This window comes from Melanerpes formicivorus, unplaced genomic scaffold, assembly GCF_026170545.1.
Source record: "Melanerpes formicivorus ecotype bairdi unplaced genomic scaffold, bMelFor1.0.p_v2 SCAF_14, whole genome shotgun sequence".
NCBI lineage: Eukaryota > Metazoa > Chordata > Aves > Piciformes > Picidae > Melanerpes > Melanerpes formicivorus.
In genome coordinates this window covers 8,143,928-8,162,980 of record NW_027142366.1, presented here as the reverse complement: position 1 = coordinate 8,162,980, position 19,053 = coordinate 8,143,928, and the positions used below count along the sequence as shown (strand labels likewise).

General features: G+C 45.0%; 2 protein-coding genes across 7 annotated transcripts in view; one reads left to right on the top strand and one right to left on the bottom strand.

Annotated features, from left to right (window-relative positions):
- DCUN1D3 (defective in cullin neddylation 1 domain containing 3) overlaps positions 1–16,915 on the bottom strand; it is a 26,522-nt gene extending 9,607 nt beyond the window's left edge. Inside the window, exons 1-3 of one of the 4 annotated variants that reach the window (XM_068146810.1) lie at positions 16,764–16,915; positions 5,749–5,841; positions 278–810 (exon numbers count right to left, since the gene is read on the bottom strand). In XM_068146810.1, coding sequence (XP_068002911.1) covers positions 278–708 — 431 coding nt within the window. In that variant the 5' untranslated portion in view covers positions 709–810; positions 5,749–5,841; positions 16,764–16,915. The other 3 variants (XM_068146812.1, XM_068146813.1, XM_068146811.1) reach the window with 3 other exon arrangements.
- The window catches only part of LYRM1 (LYR motif containing 1), a 25,227-nt gene continuing 23,035 nt past the window's right edge, over positions 16,862–19,053 (top strand). For 2 of the 3 annotated variants that reach the window (XM_068146814.1, XM_068146815.1), the window contains exon 1: positions 16,932–17,013. The gene's annotated coding sequence lies outside the window, so the exon portion shown is untranslated. Of the gene's footprint in view, positions 17,014–19,053 lie in introns of all 3 variants that reach the window. The other variant, XM_068146816.1, reaches the window with a different exon arrangement.

Sequence of the window (19,053 nt, the reverse complement as noted above, 5' to 3'; positions counted from 1 at the left end):
ATAAATGAATGTCTACAGAATCACACTACACTGCTCAACATTAGCAGCATAATGTCCAAACCAGTATTTTTTTTTGTTCTGAAACCCACTGTGAGGGGGAAGGGAAAAAGAGGACAAGACAAAGCTTACCTTCTGTAGTGGTAGGAATTAATGTGATCAAAATGCAAGTGTTAGAAGAAATAAGAACGTGAAGCTAATGAGGCTGTCTCTCCAACACACAGCTGACAGGATAGACTTTAAACATATGAAAATAATTACAAGTTCTACAAGAACTAACCTTGTAAATTTGCACATGGTAGCAGCCTGGAATTTCCAAGCCAAAACTAGCACTTTAAATTCAGTGGGATCAACACAGAGGTCATTGCAAAATCGTTCCATTCCTTCTTCCAGTATGGCATCTTCCCGTTCGTCCTTATACCTCCTAAACAACTCCCCGATCCTTTGAAGCGAGGACTCCTCCGTGCTGGAAACAGAGTCTTTCTTTGTGTCTCCAGAGAACATTGGAGGCTGACAGGACTCTACAGCAGCATCTGTTTTCTTTGTCCCATTCACAAGGATATCACCTGAAGACTTCCCGCAAGCTGAACCATGGTCATCTTTGTGGACTGCGCTTCTCTTACTATGCGACTTGCCTCCAGATTCCCTTTCCCCATTCTTGCTGCCAAGGGTAGAAGAAGGATTCTTGCACTTGGTGACACACTGGCCCATGATGTTGTGAGCCCAGCTTCTAGAGCAGTCCCCTTGCCGACGGACACCCTCGCAGCTGCTCCTCAACACATCTCACCATGCCATTAGCGGCAGTCAACTGACCTGAAAAACAGTTTCAGAGTCACATTGCTGTTTCTCTGGAATATTTTAAGTATTAAATGTGGGATAACATTCACCAGCAGTAGACCAACTTCAGGATATTCAAGCCTGGCGTCCTGAAAAGGAGCAGTGTACAGGAGGTTGGCATATGCCATAAATTTCAGGCAATTCCAAGCTGTTTGACCTAGAAATCAATGCTGGCTCGCTCAGGGGCTGCAGTACACCAACGGGCCCTAATAAAGGAAATTCCTAAAATTCTTACTGCAACATAGGTTACAAAGAGGTTGATTCATACACAGGCTTCATCAAGACAGACTACTCTAACCCAGAAATGTTTGAAAGGAAGTGCTTTTATAAAGTGTGGCTACACTTTAAATGTAGAGTATAAAACGCTCAAAGTAGCGGAGGGGATAGGGACACTGATGGGACAACCTGGCAGAGACTCGAGCGTTAGATTTCAACTGCCTTCAGCAACTGGGGAAAGAGGGGTCTGAGTTTTGGGGCTGGTTTGGTGTTTCTGGATGTGGCAGGGAGAGGAAGAAGGAAGTTCTAGAGGCTTTTTTAAAACAGAATTTAGAATCTAAATTTTGTTCTTAAAACACACACAAAGTGTGCTTGCAGAAAGGAAGAGAGACAGCTTTCAAGCAAGATGGTGTTTGGGAATTATTCATTGTTTCAAGTGGTTTCCTCCCTTCAGGTAATTACATAGAACAAACCAGGTTGGAAGAGACCTTCAAGATCGTGTCCAACCCATCAACCAATCCAACCCACCTAAACAACTAACCCATGGCACCAAGCACCCCATCAAGTCTCCTCCTGAACACCTCCAGGGATGGGGACTCCACCACCTCCCCAGGCAGCCCATTCCAATAGGCAATCACTCTCTCTGTATAGAATTTATTCCTAACATCCAACCTAAACCTCCCCTGGCGCAGCCTGAGACTGTGTCCTCTTGTTCTGGTACTGGCTGCCTGGGAGAAGAGACCAGGGGACCCTTTCAATGGAGCCTTTTTCAGGGAGACACACATGCAGATAAGAAGTGGCAATTCCTGTTAGGGGTTCTTTTAAAGATCAAAATTAAAATGCCAAGATAACATCATCCTCTGGGTTTAGAAATCACAATGTTAAAACCTTGCATGTTTGGGAAAGGTATTTTACCCACAGAACAGGTTTCTTACATTTCCCCTATTAAAAGCAAACTAACACTGATATTGACACTTATCCTATCAGCATGCAGCCACGCTGAGTCCATTTCCCAGAAACATCAACTCCAAGAAAGCAATTGCTTATCATATTCCTCCTTTACCCACCTATTTGCATTTCATCTCTGCTGTCAATTATGCAAAGGCCTCAAACCTAAAAACTGGGTTTGCCTTGTCTTTTGTTTACTGCTTTTGGGTTACAGAATTAGAACAAGAAGAGAAGAGAGACAAAAATGAAAAATGAAGGCATAAAATAGATGTCCTGTCAGTTTTTGCTGTGTTTTCTCCTTGGGTAAAGTTCTTCTGAGACCAAACCACTGTTTGAAGCTGTAAACCAGTTCAGAACAGCAGCAGCAAGTGCAGATGAATTCTCCAGGTATTAGGGTTACAAACACAGATCTCTGCTCAGCCTGTTTTGGCAAAACAGTACCTATGTGGTTTCATGAGGAAAAGCTAAATCAATCAATCTTTTGGCCAGTACACTACAGCAGGCAAGGTATTAGTTTCAACTACCTGGCTTCCCTTCCCCACCTCAGTCCCTTTCCCTAAGCCCATAATCCACAAACAAAACTAAAAGACCTCTTTTCAAGCAGCAGAAGGAACAAACATCTGGGACATCCTGTCATCAAATAGCTTTAAAGATGAACTTTACAGCATCCTTTTTACAGGCAAATAAAGTTCCATTTAATGTAGTCAAGAATAGTCTCTTATGCATTTGCATTTAAAATGATTCACTAGGAAAAGCATTTCCACAGAAACAACCCAAAAGACAATTTCACTGATCCTTAGTACTTCACAGCTTTTGAACTCTGGAGTACAGCCTGGCACTGGTTCCTGTGTTGTCGTGCATCTGAGCAACATCATCTTCTCCAGTCTACACCAGTCATTTTTTCATTATACCAAAACAAACAGGATATTATTAGTCAGTGTAAATTACTGCTTCGTGATTAACTTCCAGATACCAGCCTTTCTGTGCTCCTCCCCCCCCCCCCTTTCTTTAAACCCATGAGAAATCAAATGCTCAGTCTACACTAAACCTTGTTCTTCCATCAGTTTCTCGAAAGCAGCTAGCACTACTTCAACTAAGTTTTTCTTCAGTGTGAAGCACACAAGTAAAGGAACAGAATAAAAAATATCCTGAGTAAAAACTAGCACTAAAGTCAAATTTTGCTAACTTACAGCACTTTCTGCTCAAACACATAACAGCAATTAGCTGCTGGAGATTCAGAACAGCTCTTCCCTATGGACAGCGTAGGAACAGCTGCCTATTAGTCCTTCCCTCTAAAGGAGCTGGTAGCTGTCAAATCACAAGCAGCATAAGGGATAGAGATGAATCCAACTCACTTCAGGAATCCTCAATGTAAAGTTTAAAAAAGATAGTTTGAAGAACTAACTCCCATACTCTGTCCATAACTCTTCCTAAGAGCAGTGATTCCTGCTGCCAAGCTTTCTAAGCAACCGTTTGCATGAATGAGGACAACAATCCAACATGCAAGATTACAAAGTGACATCATCAGTCTGATGAAACAGAGTTTACTGTCAAGACAGCACCACAACACACCAAAGGAAGGTCAGCCAGTATTATTAAACACCTGAGTGAGGAAGTGTCCCAACAGGTGTTTCAGAAAGCCACTGTCAGCACAGTAACATTAACCCATAGAGTGCAGGTTAGCCATGTTCCCTGCAGCGTGCCCTGCAGCATGCCCCTCTAACACACACACTTGCTGCACTCCAACCTACTTGCCTTGCAAACAGCTGACTGCTGCTCCTGAGCAGCCACTGCCTGGGCTCTGCTAGCACTGCTCCTCCCTGAAGCAACAGAGTTCTTCCTTCCTCTGAGGTTTACAGAGTACAACCCTACTCATTAGGAGCAAACACTAGAAGATACTGAAGTACAGTTGCTGCAGTTCCTCACTTTTCTACCACATGAAACTGGATGCCATGTGCCAGACACTTTGAAGCACTCTACCCCCAAAATAGTAAAAACAGCTTTAAAAAACACAACAAAGTCAGCCTGCATCCTCTAGCAGTTTGCACATGTATCTGGTTTTGCAAGAGAAAAGTCTTTGGGCACTCCATCAGTTACCTCCTGAGCTGCATCCAATTCACTTACTAGTCACCTCCGCTTCCTACATGACTCAGGTTTCAAGGCATGAAAGGAACAAGAGCCTCGGAAGGAGATAGAAACAAGTGGGAGAAATTGGCCCTTTTGTTAAGGAAGGATGGAGAGAGAGGATCCAATTGCAGCATCAGGAGCTGCACTGAAGGAGTATGAAAATGCACTCTCAGGAAAGTGAACAGAGCTACTCATTGAGCTGCAGAGCAAAGCAAATGTCACATCTAGGTCATGCCCATTACAGTTAAGTGAGCACAAGGACATGCAGGGGTATTTCTCCCAGCTGGATGGGGAACTACAAGGATAAAGTTGTCGTGTACACAAAGGCTGCACTGGATTGATGGCAAAGCACCAGTTCCCAGAAGGATCAGTTTGAAAGAGCCAAATTGCTGTAACAGGCTTGTAACATAACATTGAGACAAAAAAGGCAGCAGTGGCTGCTAGTTTTGCCCTTTTACTAAAAGGGATCAAGATTCAGGGCTAAGGTTGAAACGTACTCGGCACTACAGGATGCAGTACTCCCAAAGACATTTGATTAGTCAGACAAGAATTGAGCAATAACCTACAGTAAATATGAATCACCAAGATGCCCATGAGGCCATCTTCCACACAACAGGAACTGCAAAGCAGAGACCAACAATGATGTTCCTTACTCCTTTCTAGAGGCATGTAAGCAACTGAAACACAGGAAGACTGGGGCTGGCAAATACAGCCAGCTAAAGCAAAACCACCCTCCAAGAACAAAGGATGTGTGGAACCCTATTACTCAATACACTGAATGGAAAACCTAGAGAAGATTGGAAAAACCTTGCTAATGCCGGGGGGGGGGGGGGGGGGGCTTTTTGGTTCTGGTTAAGAATTTTTTGGTGCCTTTTTAAAGTACTGTCAGGAAATCCTTTTCTCTCCATTTTCAAGCGACACAGATCATATGAAACCCAAGATTTGAAAGGAGCAAAACAACCAAGTGACTCAGTAATTCTGTCATACATGCTGAAATGGGGGAGAGCTGGCAGGAGGAAAGAAGATGCAAAGGAGATATTTAAGTAACCCTGTGTTTTTCCTTAATGACCAACATTGTAGTAACAGAAATGATTGGATACATCCAGAGAATAACAAGACACAGCCAAACATTATGCCCTTTAATGAAGCATTGCATCAGAAGGTATTCCCTATGAGTTTCAATACACAAAGTACCAAGAAAGAAGAGGAAAGAACCCTCCATATATTCAAGAGCAAATTCAGGGAATCTCATAACAAAAGGGGACACAGTTAAGCCAACCATTAAATCCCTTCTCAAGCAGCAGTTCACTAGCTAAGGTAAAGATAACATTGCTACAGCTTAACCAAACCTCAACGTCTCACAAACACTTGAGCACTGACTGTGAGAACTTTACAGAATTTCATTGTGCATCATCTACCTTTCAGTGAAGAGGGATTCATCACTTCTAAAATAGCTGAGAGTAGGGAACAGTACCATGGGTGTCCCTCCTTTTTCTAGCTCTGAGCAAGATACACAAACTTTTCACTGGGGATGTACGAGAGGATCATTGTAGCTGCTGAACCAGAAGCAATTGCTGCTCTAACAGTTGCTACTGGGCAAGTAAGCAAGCATCTAATACTTACATAGTTTCAGCTACACAGGGAATCATTCCACTAGCTTTACGGCCTCCTTCAGGCTCCCACAGTTTTCAGGCTCCCTTGGTTCCACATGGAATACTGCAAGACAAAAGATCACACAAATCTTGACATTTAGAAGTGGCTATGAAAGCCATAAAACGCACCAAATCACTCAGAAGCCACTATGCATCTCATAAAACCCTTCAGAGCCAGGAGAGTCTTTTTATATAAAACTACACTTTTTGACTTAGGAAATAGCATTAACACCATTAACTCTGCACTGGCATATGCAGCATAGACCTGGTACTGAATACAGCAGACAAGCTCAAATGTTTGCCAGGAGCAAATGCAGACTTCCGGACACTTGTAGGGCTGTCAGCAGGGAAGAGTTAATTCCTCCTATCATGCACTCAAAGCAAAACAGAGGACATGCTATCACTGTCAATGCATGTTAGCTAAGTGGCTGTTTAATCTGTGAGTGCCAGACAGCTGCTACCTAGCAAAGCATGATTTGGGTCTAGAAACTAATTCTTTTCTTCATTCCCTAGCACATTCATTTCCATGTTTGTTTTCCCATGTTCAGTTGAGCTGGCTCAACTTCACTGCTCTTAAATTCCTAGCACTGCTATGCAACTAGGAAGCTGTGAAGAGAAGATGACAGACAAAGGTATGTCTGGTTTGTATAGCAAGAGCTACAACCACAGCACCTACTCAACACTTCTGTTTGTATCTGATCTAGGGGAAAAAAAAGAATGAGCAACACAACAGAAACAAGCAAGGAAGCCTTGGCAAAGCTGCTCTGCTCTACCATACCAACAGAAACATTAAGATGTCTTGTTCTTACAGCTCCTAGCACACCTAGGGAGCCGACAGGTGATCAAAAGCTGCCTTTCTGCATACTTACTTTTTACATGAGACCTACTTCGTAGCAAACAAGTGGGAACATTAGCTTCTTCAGTGCTTTCTTCAGTAGAAAGAAAGGAACAGATGTAGAAAGACAACCATGAAACAAGTTCTTATCGCACATGCCAATCTACAGAACTGGAGTTTCCCCCCAAACTTGAGTACTGCACATGGATTGGAACAGATTTGACAGACAAATGGAATCTAGTTCAGATCAAAGCTTTTTTTAAAAAGCTTTTAGAAGCCCAGGGAAACAAACATCCAAAATGCTTTAAAACCCCCTGGAATTGTGGAGTGGTACTTTCACCTGTATCCCACACAGAGGAAAACTGTATCTCTGCTGTACCACTTCCAGGCATTTACCTTTGCAACAGACAGTCCAAAAAGCCTGCTCCACTCTGGATTTATATCCTCCACTTCCAAACCTCATCTTCCACACAAACAACAACCCCTTTTGCCTCCTGCTCTGACGGCCTCTCAGCTTTTTTGCCTAAACTGGCACAGCCACCAACCAGGTTAAATGCGCACAGGAACGGAGGTGTTCAGCCTCCCCCACAGCTTGGATTTCCTTCTACTTGACCATAGCATCCCATGAATTTCAAGTACTTAAGGAAATGTAACATCTGGCACTTATGTTAATTTCTTTTGGCCCCCTGCAAGTAAATAATTCCTTTCATAAGTCTTTGAGGGAGGGAGGAAAAGAAGAGCTGAGAGGGACACAGGGCACTGAGCAGCCTCATTCCCCCAGGAGCCTGCTTAACTAGAAGAGAGGCAACATCTTACACTTCACATTTTAAAAACCATTGTCATGGCAACTTCATGCAACAAACTAACTGCTTTGCAATTGGGTTTGTATTTCTTTGGAAGAAATCTATGATCCACCAGATCTACATTTCCAGCTGCCCACAGGACATACTGGAAGCAAACACTCATTTCAAGTTCAAAAGCAGTGGAATCCGATGGAGCTCAGCCCTACCCAGCAAAAGCCAAACTTTTTCAGGTTGTTTGAAGTAGTTTCCATGTTGGCTGATATTTACACACACACTGGCTGGAGCCAGGAGCCAGAAATTTTAGTATCTGTCATAACTGCCAGCTACAATTCCTCCTCTATTCTCACTGCTTTTATTCTACCAAGTTGCCCATTTCACCTTGTAGTAGCAAGTGTAAACTTCTGTGGCAACACAATTATGGGATGTGAAATCAAAGGTTAGGAGGAGTTAGCAGTTAAAACCCCAAGCTCTTCAAGCCTGTATTTAAAGGCTGTCATAGCACAGCAATGCATTGTGGCTGGCTTCATCCTAAATCCCACAAGGTGACTGTGACAGGGTAGAAAGCAGCATCAATACTTTTGTGGCACAGGTTTTCTTTCAGTCCTTGGGTCAGGGCTGCAAGGTGCAATCACCAAGCATCTCCCCTTGCTGGCACAGGTGGACTGTCACACTGCATTAACTCACAAAGCACTCTCCTGTATCGTTGGTTAGCAATCCTGCTCAGCAGTCCACTGAGGGGGAAAAAAAAAGTAAATGGTATGCACCCTCAGGATTATGGAGACCTTTGTTTTGTTCACCTGCCTCTTTTTGCACCTGTGTCTCACTCCCTCTGTGACTTTGGGTCTCCAGAGCACTGGTGGCACTGCAGAGCCAAAGCAGCTATTGCCCTCAACATTTGTCACGAGCAGTGTTTCCAAAGGTAGGAGCTGAGTGTTCTCACTAAAGGCAACTTTCTTTGCTTTTCTGTGGGGAATCAATGAAGAATTAGTGATACTATTTCCCTCTTTAGCAGTCAAAAATTGAGAGGATCAACTCTGCATGTGGGATATTTCAACCTGCAGCTAAAAGCTCTCTACCACAGCACCAAACACTTGGGTAGAAGTGTTAAAGTACGAACAAAGCTTCGGTCAGCAAAGCCATCACATTATGGAAACTGTTTATTTCAAGGGCTAACATGCAACGAATCTCTCTCAGCAAAAGCACTCTGTCTCCAGCACAAAGGGCACATTATGGCCTTTCATTAGCCCACAAGACACCTCACCACATCCCCAACCAAACGCTGTGCTAGCACCAGTCAGTCACGCACATCTGCTACCTCTGCTGCACAAACACACTTATGCAAAGTTATTTAATAGGAAGTCTAAAAACAGGAAAGTCCTGCTGCAATTAGTTAGAATGAATTATTAGATTGTCAGACTTCCTCCAGTGCAAGCATCTTTCAATCAACTACAGCCAGGTTATGATTCTGGGGGGCAAACAGGTGGTCAATCTGTTCCAAATCAGGATAACAAACTATTTCTGATTAACCTTGATTCAAGCTTCGGAAACAAACTGATCAGACTGGTGAAGTCTGTCTCTACAGAACACACCTGTATCAGAGTACCAGCTAGTTACACAGAAACATGAACAGGGACCATGCAGAGTTTTGGCTGCCACTTGGCAGAAGGCTAACTGGCAGTCAATGGGAAAACCAAGGCAGACCATGCATATGTTGGAAGCATGAATACTTTCTCAAACAAGACATGGACTCCAAGAATGACCATACTGGAAAGGCTTCACTAGTCTGGAAGAAAAGAGAGGCAGCCACAAATATATCTAAAAATTCAAGTAACAACAGATTCAGAAACTGCTTCACCATGGCCATAGCCCATAATGCCAGGTCAGCTCTCAGTGTCAAGAACCAGAGCTGTCACCAAACCTGCTCCCAGAAGCAGCCCCACGGTTGCTGAGAAGCAGGCAGAAACCTCAAACACCAGCATCTCAACGTGGTGTGCTGCCACTTCAAGTCCAGGGCTGGGACATCAGGGGGATTTTCCCATTCAAGTCTCTGAGCAGAAGAAACCTGCTTTCTGCAGTCTTGAGGAGCACCCTACGAAGATACAGGGCACAACATCACCTTTCATGTTCAAAGGTCAACATGCAGTCATAAGAAAAACTGGATGAGACATTTTGGATCTGTAGCTCACTGTGTGTAGCTAATTATACAAGGTTAGCTTAAAAAAAACCCATTAATAATGTTTAAAATAACAGGGAAACAGAGAGCAAAGGCACTTTACTACCTCTTCTTGTGGAAGACGTATTGCTTTAGCAGCTTTTTCGCAGACACATCCATCATACTTGAATTCTTCCCTTTCTTTCACAGTCTCTAACCGCACAATACCTTCTTCCCAATTTCTTCTCATTGTTTTTGCACTTGGCCCCATTTAAAAAGTTTTAAATCCTTCCCCATTGTGTGCTTCATCATATTTTATTAGGTGGGTGAAATTATTTGTGAGGACTACTGTTATTTTCAGAGAGCAAACCCAAGTCCCCTCAGCTAAATAGCACATAATCTGAGAAGGGTGCCTCTAGGTGCTTCTCTAATGTAAAGAAATTAAACTAATTCATGCACTTGTTTTGAGGAGTCTGTTTAGGCTATAGGCAAGACAAAGGGGAAATCAGGACAGCCAAGCAATGTGGCTGTTCAACATCACACCATCAGTGTTCAGGAAAGCTGAAACCCCAACCAGATTCCATTGGATTCCCTACCTCATACATGCTTAAGACATGAACACACTCTTTTTTTGCACTGCATATAGCTCAAATCCTGGATGAGTTTCGATCTACCACCTTCAAATTCCCAAAATTTGGTCACTGAGCAATTCATCTCCATCCATTTGGAAACTACAAATCTTCCCCTTCTCCCTGAGATCCTTGGCAAAGGCCACACAACTCTCAAGGTCTGGCATTTACAGAAAAGCAAATCATCACCTAATGAGAGTTTGTGGGGATTTTTCCCCCCCTTTAATGTGCAAAGGGTTGTAAAAGAATCACCCTTCAGTGTTTTTCCAGGGTGCCTGTAACTTTTGCACAGCATGATAGACCTTTAGCACCTTGGTATGTGTTATGAATAATTAAAGCAGCTACTCTGTGCTCAGACACAATCAGTTCACTTCTTTACAGCAAAACTGCTAATTATGGGACCAACAGAAGCCATGACCCTCAGATATCTGACACAGATGCATCCCACTGTAAGCATCTGAAAGTAGCTGTGCTACAAATATTTACCTTATGCCGTCTGGGTCTATTCCGTAGATTAATCTACAGAAAACAGCAACTATCCTGTGGCCAAACCACAGAAACTTTGAAAAACCACCTCAGCCTGCAATCTGCTCTGCCATGTTAAAGAAACATTTACTTTTAAACTGAGCCAAGTGTGCACAGATTTTCTTTTGCACCAAGTGCAGCCAGCAGACTTCACCTTGAGGTGGCCGAGGCACCTCCATCCATTGCATTCAGCTGAGTATAATTCAGGCAGATAGCAAGGGATTCCTGTAGTTGTAAAATATGCTATGAACTACTTGTAATAAGTGAAGAACTTGACACTTCTTACTGTTCTCAACAATGAGAAAAACACACCAATTTCACACACAAAAAAAAAGCCTTTCCAGCAGCTCTGGTGATGTGTCCCATCTCTAGCACAAAGCAGCTGAGAGATCTGTGACCCATACAGCTGCATAACAGGGCAGGGAAGGGACAAGTCTAAAGACAAGAGCCAGACCACCTCTTAAGATCACTTCTGGCAGCAGATGCTCATAAGGAGTTTACAGAAGGCCCACTAGCCATCTCAGTAACATAATTTACAGGCTACCAACCAAAAGAATCCCTCGTTTCATGCAGCTGTGTAGGAACTTCAGCGTTAGTTAAATACTCCAGTATTTAAGTAATGTACAAAGAATTGTTCTAAGTGAAAGAAATGACATCTGAGAGTGCTTTAAGAGCATATACTTGGCTACTGACTGCCATTTTTAAAGCAGAAAATACACCAAGTTACCTGAAGTGACCCTAGTCCTGACTTCCCTGCTACAGTGAATGACCCTAACCCTTCACACTGCAGTTTTCAGATGCTAATTGTATCGGTAGCTTCAAAGGAGTTCCTTTGAGTACTACTGGAACATAGGTGATCAGTTATTGCAAGGATTTCCAGCTCTCCTTGAGGCAACCAGCACCAGAACAAGAACACACAGTCTCAAGCTGCACCAGGGGAGGTTTAGACTGGATGTTAGGAAGAAATTCTTCATAGTGAGATTGACTGCCCATTGGAATGGGCTGCCTGGAGAGGTGGTGGAGTCACCATCACTGGAGGTGTTTAAGAGGAGACTTGATAGGGTGCTTGGTGCCATGGTTTAGTTGATTAGATAGTGTTGGATGACAGGTTGGACACAATGATCTCAAAGGTCTCTTCCAACCTGGTCAGTCTATTCTATTCTAAATCTGGTGGCAGCTTCAACCAATACACAGGTTTAGTTAATAAATTGCCACATATCCTTGATTTCACTTGATGTCTTGTGTCTCACAAGAGACATAAGTTGTGTAGGTAACTATCCTGTGATTTGTGAGACATAATCACTGCCTCCGAGCACAGCTAACTGTGCTTGAAGCTGCTGTACCTCAGACCTTTGGCATTCCCAGACTGCCCATTGATGTGCTGATCCAGAGTACTTGAGGCTCTCTGTACAGACTCATTTGCAATGAAAATACTGAACAGCCAGCCAATGGCCAAACCCAAGTTCTAGGATGTTTGTGTTTGTGAGTCTCTTACTAAGCTACACACAGCTCCCATAACCATAAGCATTGAGGTGACTTTCCTCCAGCCTCTTCGAGAATAAGGCTGACTGCATCAGCTGTTTCAAAGTTACAGAAGAAAAAGCTGTGTATCAGTAAAAATAAAGTAAATTCAGAGTAAGAACTAAAAACTGTTACTTTCTGCTACTATGTGGATGCAAAAAATAAGACTGGTTATTTTTCAGGAGCACATAATCCTTTTGGTGTTTTAAAAACCCACTTCTGTTCACTGAACAGGAAAAGTGAGACAACCAAGAACTATATCTGTCACACTGTCTTTGCCAGTCTGACTTTCTGGGAACAACAAACTGAGACAGGAGGTCAGTAGCAGCATTCTCACATTTTGCTAAGTAAGTTTTGTCTTTCACAAACCAGATGCCACAGACAGAACAGCATTTGTAACTGTTCTGAGACACGAGATTATACCAGCTCCTTCTCTGTACTGGAATCCTGTCTCACCACCTCTGCTTTTGTTGGTTTCTCTACAGTATTCCTACATCTGTGAAAGAGTTCTTTATTACCTACAGCTCAGTTCCCTAACCATCACTCTTCTAGTAAAAATTAAGTAACCTTTGCCTAAAATTCAGATTTTCTGTTTCCTTCAAGATGCAGATCCCTGTACCGGAGAGCTGCCCAACAGAGATAACACAGAGACATAACGAGTCTCAATAGGTTCAGTGTTAGATTATCTTTCAGGCAAGAAGCCTTCCCTTACTTGATCTGCTCTGGTTAATACCAAGATCACAACGCAAAACCATCACCAAACGGTCACACCAAGGCCAAATTGTCACACATGTGACAAGAACCTCCTCCTTACATCACCAGAATGAATACTGCCATTTGTGTGAGGGGAAGCAGAGCTCCCCCTCAGTTCGGTAACCACCACTGCCCCTGGGGCTCTCAGACTTGCCCACCGACAGCCAGTCACCGAGAGCTGAGCAGTGCCGCAGAATCACCTCACGAAAGGGTGAAGTCAAGAACGATGGGAACGCATCTGCGAGTCTCTGCTTTTCCTATCACTCCTGGGGAAGCCTTCAACCCAGATCTGTAATTACCTGACTCAAGCAAGAGCCAGAAAAAAAAGAGGGAGGTGGGGGGGGGAAGGAGAGAGATAGCTGACTGGTTCAAAAGACACACTTGAGACAACTTACTGTACAGAAGACACCGAGAAAGCCAGCACAGACAGTTTGTGTCACATGTTTACAGGGGGTAAATTGCAGGTGACAGAAGGCAACATTTGCCTTGAACATTTGCCATTAAATTACCATTGTTTCGAGTCAAGTTGCTATGTCATTACTGCTGAATAACTTAGTAAAGTACACAATTAATCTATGTCACCAACGCAGCTAATCTGCAAAACATTGCAGCCATTTAATCTAGGTTTTTTAAAAGGAGGAAGGGGGAAGAGACAAAAGAAATTATTAGACTTCCAGTAACCAGAAGACAAAGCCTATTACTCAGAAGCAAATAGAGGAAAGGAAACCAGCGAGATAAGATGCAGACCCCTAGGGAGAAGCAGCCAGAGAGAAGGAGCCCGGTCGGGGAATTCTGATGAAGGCTGTTAAGGGGTTTTCCCTCTTATATTCTTGTGACCAGCAAGTCCCTAAAGCGTTCACAAATTATTCTTTCAGTCTCCAAGAACTCTGGACACCAATCTTCAGCTCCTCCTTTATTTACAAGGATGAAGATGAAAGGAAGGAATGTTTTTCTAACGTCCTATGCCTTTATTTTTAGTCTCTTCTTACTCAGAGCAGAGCTTTCCTGTTACACTCACTACTACAGACCCATGTGCCTAGTGGAACAATAACATTGTTTCTGCACTTTGCAAGTTCTTAACAAAACGCCAAAGCCCCACCACCACGGACTTGGAGCTCCGAGGCTCTAAATTACATTTATCAACACTTCCTCGGCACCAATAAGGAAAACAGAGCGCTACAGCGTGGAACAGTCCTGAGCAGCACTGGGAAAGCCGTGCATTTCCCTATCTCCAGACCACCTTTACACGTTTTCTGCCAAGAGAAAATGCAAGTTTACAAAGTCATGTCCACATTATATTCCCCTGCTCCAATACACATACAGCACACAGGGAGTTTTTCCTATTCCTGAAATTGAAACAAAGAAAGCAGCAGAACCAAGCCTCTTCCTTATCCCCACACAAATCTGTCAGAACAAGTCCCTTCATCTCAGATGTTTGTCAAAACTGTCTGGCTCCCCATATACTTCTAACTAATTTCAGTGCCAGTCTTCCAAAAGAGCTGTTCTTCATTTTCTCACCAAGCCACTCCTCCAGTTCATCTGATCACTTTGGGGTTTTTTTTTTCAATACAATTGACTCTGAATGGCAGCAGGATGTAATTATGAATTTCCAAGATCAACAAATTCTAAGGAACTACTGATGCAAACAGCCTAGAATCTGCAATAAACATGACTACTTTCAACTCCAAAATAAAGCAAGGAACTCTGCAGATACAGCACCTAGCCCAGCCTTAAAGACACAGGAGCAGACTTCAGATCGTATTGCTGGCTGTCAGTTTTAAGATGAAAGCAGTTTCACAAGCATCACATTGAGCAGCCAAGTAGTAGCTAAGATGTAAGCTCCCTCATTAACAGTTTTGTGAGGGTTTTCTTAAAGGATTATGAAGGATTATAACCATTCATACCTGCACAGAACCTCCTGTTAGGAAATAATCAGAATTTTAGACATCATTACCAGAGCTGAGATTTGCAGCACATTTGTAAAGCCAGTTGTACTTTGTAAATCTGAACTAATTCAGCACAGATCACAAGCTCTCCTTTTTTTCTGCTGATGCACACAAAATCTTTGCTTTGGACTGCACGCTGCCTTTCATGCAAAGGGCTGCAAAGGTTTTCCACAGACCACTGACACACACCTGTGTGTGGAAGGCTTTAAAGACAAACTACAGAACTGACAGGAACACAAAGTCAGACTTCCTTACTTTCACACATAGAAAACAAAGGATGAGGCTTCCTTCTGTGAGGATTATCTCTTACCAGGGAAGCATGCAGCACTGTTCAGATGGGCACCAGAAGCACCAGTACCCAAGACATTCACTCTTCCCATCACGAGCCCAAATACAACACCAATACCACAGTCACACATTAACAAAGAGGCTCTTAAACAGATAAGAATGTGTGTAGAAGAGAAGTCTATTGATCAACTTTCTCCAAAAAAGAGATGACAGACCATGCAGCACAAATCCAACTCCCAGAGAGGTTTCTCTGTGATTTTCTGAAAGGTAAGGCAGTTCTGTATTTTTTCTTTGTGCAGACACACTCCAGTTTTTACAGGGCACTTCACCTATTACCCCTTTAAGTTATGTGGCAGTCATTACCACGTAAAAAAGAGACCAGCTGTGGATCAATGCTGTGTTCTGATACCTGGCATCACACTACCCAGTTAGTTACCAGTGTAACATTTTGAAGGACAGCATGTCAGCAGTGTTAACTGTTTAAAAGATAATCAACGATTCTTTCCAGCAACCACAGCACTAATAGGAAAGGCATATTCTTTCCATCAACATTTGCTTGAAACACTGATTATGCAAGTTACAGTTTGTTATGAGTGGCTTACTGGTACCACCACAGCCCCAGAGAGCAAGAGTGATTAACACAGATTGCAGCTTCCACAGGAAGGGTAAACATGCTCAGGAGAGGGAGTGAGAGCTAAAGGAAGAGAAGTGGCTGGGCAAAGATGGTCTGTTCAGATTACAAGAACCATCAGGGAAATCAATTGCTCCACACTTTATCTGTCTGCCTTTTCCCCCAAAACACAAAGCACATACACCTTCCAGCGTTACACGTGTAAAGGCTGGGCACGAAGTGTTTGAACAAAGCAGCTGATCTCGAGTGCTGGGGAGGACGCGGGGCTGCCCGCTCGGAGAAGGTTTATCAGGAAACGTTTTAGGATCCTGCAGCTGGCACACCCCGAAAGAGAAAAATATGGAACAACAAAACACAACCCGATGTAAGCCAGCGCCGTGACTTGGGGCACATGCGTTAGTGACGGGCAGGCTCGGTTCGGCAGCACCCGGCGCTACACGCCTAGCGCTCCACCGGCCTGCACGGAGCGAGACCGAACGAACACCAACCGGAGAAACACCCCGGACGGGACCGCCCTGCGCCACGGCACCGGGGGAGGCTCCGGTTCCTGGCCAGGCACGCCGGTACCGGCGAGCCGCCTCGACGGCTGCCAGCCACAGGGACCAGGTGGGCTGCGGCTCCGGGGGGGCCCACCGTGAGGGGGCAAGAGCGGCGGCGCGGGGCCCCCAGCGTCCAACCGGCCCTGCCGGGGCTGAGGGGCAGAGCAACGGCCCCCGCACCCTCCGAAGCTGCCGGCCGAGCCCCGCAGCCCTGGCCGCCTGCCGCGCCGAGCCGAGCCAAGTCGAGCCGAGTCAAGTCGAGCTGAACCGAGCCCCGCGCCGCTCCCGCCGCCGCCGGCGGGCCCCCGCCCGTGGCGCCCGCAGCCCGGCGCGGACGGGAAGAGACATGGTCCAATTCACTCACCTCCGCGGCTCCCTGCGAGACTGCCTCCCCCTCCCTGCATCACTTCCGGGGGTGAGCAGTCAGCTGGCGGCGGCGGCCCGTGCCGCGCCGTGACGTAACGTGGCGTGCCCGACGCCGCACGCACGGTGAGGGCAGGGGAGGGCAACGGGTCGACACCTCCCTCGCCCACCGGAGCAGGGGAAGGGGCCTAGCGAGGTGGAACCGCTGCACGAAGGCGGGGAAAGTGGCTTCGGCGTGCTTCTTCCCGAAGGTAAAGCGGGAGGGAGGAGGACGGCCAAGCCAATAAGCCAATAAGCGGGGAAGGTGGAGGGGAGAGGCTGGAGGTTTGGGGGCTTGGCCAGGAGGCAGAAGGGCGCTCGCAGCGCCCCCCGGCGGCCGGGCGGCTCCGGACAATGGCAGGGGGGTGGCCGGTGGCATTTTAGCCCTGGGACCAGCCCAGTGCGGTTCACGGGATGCGGAGGACTGCCAAGCAGTGCAGCTACCGTGCACTCAGCCGCAGTGCCACTGCCTGCCCTGTGCTGCATGGCTGTGGCCTTTGCTGGAGTAGGCCCGACCCCCGGAGTGAGGCACATGGCAGCCTTGCTGCCCAGCCAGCTCCTGTGCCTGCCTGATGACAGCGGCTGCAGCAATGGCAGTGAGATGGCCCAGTTCCCAGCTGGTGTCAAGAAGGTTCCGTGTGTAACGAGTTCTGAACCTCTCACCCGGGCCTGCAGTTTTTGCAGACTAGACCTCATGTCAGGGAAGTGTCTTCTATCCTGTTACCAGCAGGGCTGAGGGCCCTCTCAGCAACTGGGAGAAGACAGACAAGCAGAGCAGCTCTTCCTCAGACCCTGTGTTCCTCAGCCCTTGTGCTGTCTGGGAGGCAGGAGACCCCAAAGGCTGATCCATTCACCCTTCAGGAGGTTCTAGTGCAAATCCAAAGTGTGAGGCTTTGTTGGCAAAACTCCAACATTTGAATGAGGTTCACACACTTCATTTCCTAAAACCAAATCTTTTTTCCATATATGCCCAGCAAGAGTTCTCAAATAGTGACTAAAAATCCTATCAGTGTCCTAGGACTGAAGTGTGTGGAACTGAAGCAGAGGGTTCCTGAAATGTGTTTCATTAAATGACCCACAGGATGAAGAAAGGGGGGAGAGAGAATTGTTTCTCTACTAGCATTAATATTTATACCTGTTCCCGAGTTTGGGAGCATTTCCAGTGCTGGGAAATAGTTCTGCTCATGCATTCAGTTGCATTTGACTTGAAGCCAAAGTATGAATAAGGTGCATAAATCTATACTGGGGTTTGTGTCCATGTTGTTACATTTCTGTATGCTGCCATATTATACAAGGAAGGCCATCCAAGGATAGCTGAGACTTCATTTTCTCTGCTACATTTGTTGCACTGCATTAAAACCTCTTTCCCTGCTTGTAGCTAATGAAGAACTAAACACAAAGGAGGTAAAAATGGTTGTAAATGTATAAAAGCATGAGTGACAGGGCTGCATAAGGCTGGAGACAGGTTCCCACTGCATTAGAGTTTACCTGGCTGCTGCATGCTTCTCTGGAGAAAGCTAAGAAATACGTGAAGCAGTGTCTTCTGTCTCCCCTCCCCCTCTCCACAGTCTAAGTCAGCATTTCTCTTCTTCCTGAGCCTACTATGGCACAGGAGGCATTCCCAGAGCAGGAGCCTGGATGTCCTACTAAAACTAGAGAATGCCTTGACCACCTCAAACTAAGCAAAAGAAAACTCTGTGATCAAAAGGGACTAGTTAAGGGGTTCCACTTCCAGGTATTCAAACAAAGAAAATGTTGTAGAATCCTAATTCTCTGCAATTTCACTTGATTGCAGTTACATAGGAAAACCAGTGATAAAATCCAAGCCCCTGCTGCCCCTATTTAATTACATTCTGTTTGCATGCAGTTTCCTTCTTTTTTTTGATCAAAAGACTGCTCCATATCCAAGAGAAAGCTTAAAAGAAATCCACATTCAGTCAGAAATCCAAGGCATGAATAGAATGGCAGAATGCTCATCCCAGCTGATGAACGGTGTAAGTACAAAGACTGAGGCTGGGTCAGGGTTTCAGATCAGGGTTTCAGATCATTTGCCCCTAGAAAGATCCTGGCATGACAAAATTCAAGCCCATGTGCAAATCACTGTGTTTTCAGACTTCACTGCTGAATAACTTGAGTAACTTGGTTCTTTTTCACCACACCTGCATCAGTTTGTGATTGCAGCTTGCAGTGGGAAATACTTGTGGAGTCAAATTAATCCTTGATGTAAGCATCTTGAAATGTTCAGCTTTGCA